We start from the raw sequence: 6,000 nt of genomic DNA, 5'->3' as shown, positions 1-6,000 counted from the left end.
TGTTCTGTCCCCCTTCTTAAATATAAGAATTATATTAATTATCAGATAGTCTTCTGGCACTGCACCTTTTCTGATGAATTATTAAAAATGCCTCTGCTATCTCTTCCCCGGATTCCGTTAAAATGTGTGGATGCAATCCATCCCGACCAGGGGTGGTATGCTTATTGAGTTTGATTAGTTTAAACAATACGTTTTTTATTTTAAATGCACTTATCTCATTAGTCATCTTATCATTCACTGTCATGTCTACTTGTTCTGTTGGGAGGAGCAGCTGGATTCTGGTTTCTGTTGGGAGGAGCTGCTGGATTCTGGTTTCTGAAAGGATGAGCTGCTGGATTCTGTTTTCTGTTGGGAGAAGCTGCTGGAATCTGGTTTCTGAAAGCTGCTAGATTCTGGTTTCTGTTGGGAGGAGCTGCTGGATTCTGGTTTCTGTTGGGAGGAGCTGCTGGATTCTCGTTTCTGTTGGGATGAGCTGCTGGATTCTGGTTTCTGTTGGGAGAAGCTGCTGGAATCTGGTTTATTTTGGAAGGAGCTGCTGGATTCTGGTTTCTGTTGGGAGGAGCTGCTGGATTCTGGTTTCTGTTGGGAGGAGCTGCTGGAATCTGGTTTCTGAAAGCTGCTGGATTCTGGTTTCTGTTGGGAGGAGCTGCTGGATTCTCGTTTCTGTTGGGATGAGCTGCTGGAATCTGGTTTCTGAAAGCTGCTAGATTCTGTTTTCTGTTGGGAGGAGCTGCTGGATTCTAGTTTCTTCTGGGAGGAGCTGCTGGATTCTGGTTTCTGTTCAGAGGAGCTGCTGGATTCTGATTTCTGTTGGGAGGAGCTGCTGGATTCTGGTTTCTGTTGGGAGGATCTGCTGGCCACTGGCTGTTCATCTCTGCGGGAGGAGGGCATGCACACTGAAGCTCCCAGACAAATAGTTTCTGGTGAAATGTGAGTAAAGTTTTCGTTCAGGACCAGGTTTGATCTGGGTTCAAACTGATCAGCAGCAACTGGGAGCAGCGGTGTGTCCGGCTCAGGATCAATGCTTCCCATCCCAGGAGAGAGTGTGTGGGGTAGGGGCAGGGACACTCTAGTTGGTGTCAGTCCCTGTACCCATGGTCAGAGGGAGGTCAGTCCCTGTACCTGGGGTCAGAGGGGGGTCAATCCCTGTACCCATGGTCAGAGGGAGGTCAGTCCCTGTACCTGGGGTTGGGCGGGGGTCAGTCCCTGTACCCAGGGTCAGAGGGGGGTCAGTCCCTGTGGTCAGAGGGAGGTCAGTTCCTGTACCTGGGGTTGGGCGGGGGTCAGTCCCTGTACCCAGGGTCAGAGGGGGGTCAGTCCCTGTGGTCAGAGGGAGGTCAGTTCCTGTACCTGGGGTTGGGGGGTCAGTCCCTGTACCCAGGGTCAGAGGGGGTTCAGTCCCTGTACCCGGGGTCGGAGCGGGGTCAGTCCCTGTACCCGGGGTCAGAGGGGGGTCAGTCCCTGTACCTGGGGTTGGAGTGGGGTCAGTCCCTGTACCCAGGGTCAGAGGGGGGGGTCACTCCCTGTACCCAGGATCAGAGGGTTCAGTACCACCATCTTTAACAATGATTATATTTCAGTTTCAGGATTGTTTTGTCCAAGATTTGACCTGGGTGAGTGAGTCCTACAGAGGAAACATAGGAGTAGGCCATTCAGCCCTCCGAGCCTGCTCTGCCATTCTAGACTGCTCTGCCATTCTAGATCATGGCTGATCATCTACCCCAACACCATATTCCCGCACTATCCCCATATTCCTTGATGTCATTAGCAACTAGAAATCTATCGATCTCTGTCTTGAACTTACTCAGTGACTGAGCTTCCACCACCCTCTGGGGCAGAGAATTCCAAAGATTCACCACCATCTGAGTGAAGAAGTTCCTCATCTCAGTCCTAAATGGCTTGCCTTTTATTCTGAGATTGTGTCCCCTGGTTTTAGGCCCCACAGCCAGGGGAAACATCCTTTCTGCATCTACCCTATCTATTCCTTTAAGAATTTTGTACGTTTCAATGAGATCACCTTTCATTCTTCTAAACTCCAGAGAATACAGGCCCAATCTCCTCAATCTCTCCTCATCGGACAGTCCCGCCATCCCAGGAATCAGTCTGCTGCACTCCCTCTATGACATACCATTTGCCGTCCTAATTGCTTGCTACATCTGCATGCTAGCTTTCAGTGACTTATGAACAAGGACACCCAGGTCCCTGTGGACATCAACACTTTTCAATCTCTCACCAGTTAAGAAATACTCTGCATTTCCGTTCCTCCTACCAAAGATTTAAGACCCTAGTTTCAGATTGAACTACATCTTTTTCAAAGTTAACGGAAAATTCGGTCATACTATGGTCACTTTTCCCTAATGGTTCTTTTACCACTAGATTATTAATTAACCCTTTCTCATTGCCTCAACATGAGGCTGTTTACAGTGGTTAAGCACAGCCCTCTGCCCCTCTGAGTGCTGAACTGACAGAGCTGCCTCTTGCTCCTTTTAAACCACTACATGGTTTTGTCGTTAAAGGATGTGCCTGTCCCTTTAAGTTACCTGGGCTGGTCTGAGCCTGGATATAGTTTTGTTTGTTGACGGTGTTAATGGAGGTGGGTGTGGAGCCCTTGGGCAGTCTCAGCTCACTCTTGCTCATTGCTCTGTACATGTGCCTGCGTCTGACTCCTTCCTTTTAGTTTCACCTCTGGCTTCAGCTCTCTCTGCCTGTTTTACATCAAATCATCTCCAATATCTGCTTCTCACTACCCCAATTCCTGCTGGGATTCAGGCCCCCTCCTCTCCGGAAGCTACTGACACTCACTGCGAACCAGATTTTACTGGGTGGAGCGAGTCTGTGATCGGGGAGAGTGTACAAGGACTGTGGAGGAAGGTAGAGATTGGACTAATGGCCTTGTTCCGTCATTATTTCTGGTGTTGGAAGCTCCGTCTTCTGATTCTCTTGACTTCTCTTGAGTGTCCAATTTTAATCCCTCCCTCCCTCCCTCCTTCCCTCTCACTTGCCTTTTTCCCTCTTTCCCTCCCCCTCTCTCTCCGTCCCTCCCTCCCTCTCTCCTTTCCTTCCTCCCTCTCTCCCTCTCTCCCTTAATCTCTCGCTCCCTCTCTCCTTCCCTCTCTCCCTCCCTCCTTCCTTCCCTTTCTCTCTCCCTCCTTCCCTCCCTCCTTCTCTCCCTCCCTCCTTCCTTCCCTCTCTCCCTCCCTCCTTCCTTCCCTCTCTCCCTCCCTCCTTCCTTCCTTTTCTCCCTCCCTCCTTCCCTCCCTCTCTCTCTCCCTGCTTCCTTCCCTGTCTCCCTCCCTCCTTCCCTCCCTCCCTCTCTCTCTCCCTCCTTCCTTCCCTCCTTCCCTCCCCCTCTCTTGTTTTAAGATGATCTTTAAAACCTACCTCTTTGACAAGGCTTTTGGTCATCTGTCCAAATATCCCCTTATATGCTTTGGTGTTATATTTTGTTTGATATTGCTCCTGTGGAGCTCTTATAATATTTTATTATGTTAAAGGTGCTATATAAACATAAGTTGTTATTGACGACCTTGACGATGTGTTTCCTCTTTCAGGAGCTGTGGAAATTGATTGGTTGGTTTGAAGTTCCGTCATTCTGCTCCTGTTGGTGTTAAACTCTCCGATATTCCTGGAAAGATGCCTTTTCCTCCCTGGACATGATGTGAATTGTTTTTTTTCTGGTTTGCTGTTGGAAACTACCCAATCGGATTGTCATCGAACATGGAAAAGGCCCATGTAACCATGGTAACTTCAGATTTGGACCTCAGACTTCCCCTTTCTCCTGATTCTTCTGGAAAATCGACATCAGCTTCATCCCCTCCTCCCCAGCCCGGTAACCAAGGGCAACAAGCCCCTCCCCCCGAGCCCTGTAACCAAGGGCAAAAAGCCCCTCCCCCCAAGCCCTGTAACCAAGGGCAACAAGCCCCTTGCCCCCAGCCCTGTGACCAAGGGCAACAAGCCCCTCCCCCCGAGCCCTGTAACCAAGGGCAACACGTCCCTCCCCCCGAGCCCTGTAACCAAGGGCAACTGCTCCCTACCCCCCAGCCTGCCAACCAAGGGCAACCTCCCCCTCCCCCCAAGCCCGGTAACCAAGGACAAACGCCCCCTCCTCTCCAGTCTGGTTACCAAGGGCAACCACCACCTTCCCCCCAGTCTGATAACCAAGGGCAACTGCTCCCTCCCCACAAGCCCAGTAAACAAGGGCAATTGCCCTCTCCCCCCAAGGCCAGTAACCAAGAGCAACCTCCCCCTCCCCCCAAGCCCAGTAACCAAGGGCAAACGCCCCCTCCTCTCCAGTCTGATAACCAAGGGCAACTGCCCCCTCCCTCCAAGCCCAGTAACCAAGGGCAACCTCCCCCTTCCCCCAAGCACGATAACCCAGAGCAACATCCCCCTCCCCCCAAGCCCAGTAACCAAGGGCAAACGCCCCCTCCTCTCCAGTTCGGTAACCAAGGGCAACCGCCACCTTCCCCCCAGTCTGATAACCAAGGGCAATCGCCCCCTCCCCCCAAGTCCAGTAACCAAGGGCAACCACCCCCTTCCCCCAAGCCCTGTAACCAAGGGCAACTGCCCCCTCCTCCCCAGCTTGGCAACCAAGGGCAGCCACCCTCTGCCTCCCAGCTGGCTGGATTTGGTCCCCCTCCCCCTTCCCTTCCCCCTTCCTGTCCCCCTCCCAGTGGATTTGACCCCCCTCCCCCTCCTCCTCCTCTTCCTGCTCCCGGTGGATTTGGACCCCCTCCCCCTCCTCCTCCTCCTCCTGGTGGATTTGGGCCCCCTCCCCCTCCTCCCCCTCCTCCTCCCCCTCCTGGTGGATTTGGGCCCCCTCCCCCTCCTCCCCCTCCCCCTCCCCCTCCTGGTGGATTTGGGCCCCCTCCCCCTCCTCCCCCTCCCCCTCCCCCTCCTGGTGGATTTGGGCCCCCTCCTCCTCCCCCTCCCCCTCCTGGTGGATTTGGGCCCCCTCCCCCTCCTCCTCCTCCGGGAGGTTTTCGGAGGTTCGGAGTGAGCCGCCGATCCACACTGAGGAACTTTAACTGGGATGCTCTTCCCCAACACCGTGTGGTTGGGAAGCAGAACATCTGGACCGTCGATAAATGTCCCGAGAACTTCGACATCGACACCAAAAGAATGGAGGAGCTGTTTGGCCGCAAAGATGATCAGAATCGGCTCAGTGTTCGTAGGAGCTTCCGAGCAAAGTCCCCTCAGGGAAACGGCGAGGAACAGGTGAGGAAACCTCAACTGGCACCTGAGCTCCATCAAATTGCGACCGAGGCAGATCACGGTGTGGATCTTTGGAGGGACAAAGCAAGGGAAGGAGTGTGGGAGAGCATGAGTGAGGGAGGGAGGGAGGGCATGAGGAAGGGAAGGACAGAGGGAGGGAGGGAGATGACAGAGGGAAGGACGGAGAGAGGAAGGGTGAAGATGGGGGAGGGAAGGACAGAGGGGATGATGGAGGGAGGGAGGGAAGGACAGAGGGAGGGAAGAGGGTGCATCAGCCTGCGTGGGTGATGGTGCCAGTCCAGTCCCCAATTACCAATGGGTAATGGGTGGGTGTATCAGAGCAGAGCTGGTGAGCAGTCAGCACAGACTGTGCTCTTCTCTATTTCTCCCTCAAAAATATACTTTATCATCAAATTTGTAAAAAAAATACATTATAAAACAATTCAAATCAGACATTTCATAAAGTGCAGGACAGATCAGTTTCTTTCAATACAGAACACGAGGTGCCTCACCACACTTGCCATTCCAGGTTATATTTGCAATGTACATTTGCATTACAAACCAAAAGCACTCTCTGGTGTATACAGCCTGAGGGGTTTTACACGGGTTCCAGCCCCTCGGTTCACTACGGCAGGAGGACCTTACACACTGGCCTTTCCCCATTGAGCCTTTGTGGCGTCTGCCCCAAGTTTTAGTGCAACCCTCAGCATGTGGTCCTGGACCTTGGAATGTGCCAGTCTGCAATACTCGGTCGTTGGCAGCTCTTTGGAAGACCAGCAAGTTTCG

The 6,000-nt window shown here is 52.8% G+C and overlaps 2 protein-coding genes across 2 annotated transcripts in view; one reads left to right on the top strand and one right to left on the bottom strand.

Moving 5' to 3' along the window:
- Nucleotides 1–246: 246 nt before the first annotated feature.
- Nucleotides 247–1,032, bottom strand: LOC137371057 (serine-rich 25 kDa antigen protein-like). Its single transcript, XM_068032956.1, has one exon. The coding sequence runs from the start codon at nt 1,030–1,032 to the stop codon at nt 247–249; it is 786 nt and encodes a 261-aa protein (XP_067889057.1).
- A 2,685-nt stretch (nt 1,033–3,717) lies between these two features.
- LOC137371056 (FH2 domain-containing protein 1-like) overlaps nt 3,718–6,000 on the top strand; it is a 104,767-nt gene continuing 102,484 nt past the window's right edge. The window contains exon 1 of the mRNA XM_068032955.1: nt 3,718–5,217. Coding sequence (XP_067889056.1) covers nt 3,718–5,217 — 1,500 coding nt within the window. The remainder of the gene's footprint in view (nt 5,218–6,000) is intronic.

The sequence above is a fragment of the Heterodontus francisci genome, chromosome 6, assembly GCF_036365525.1.
Source record: "Heterodontus francisci isolate sHetFra1 chromosome 6, sHetFra1.hap1, whole genome shotgun sequence".
Classification (NCBI taxonomy): Eukaryota; Metazoa; Chordata; class Chondrichthyes; order Heterodontiformes; family Heterodontidae; genus Heterodontus; species Heterodontus francisci.
The sequence above is the reverse complement of the archived record's forward strand: the minus strand, read 5'-3'. Positions and strand labels throughout refer to the sequence as shown.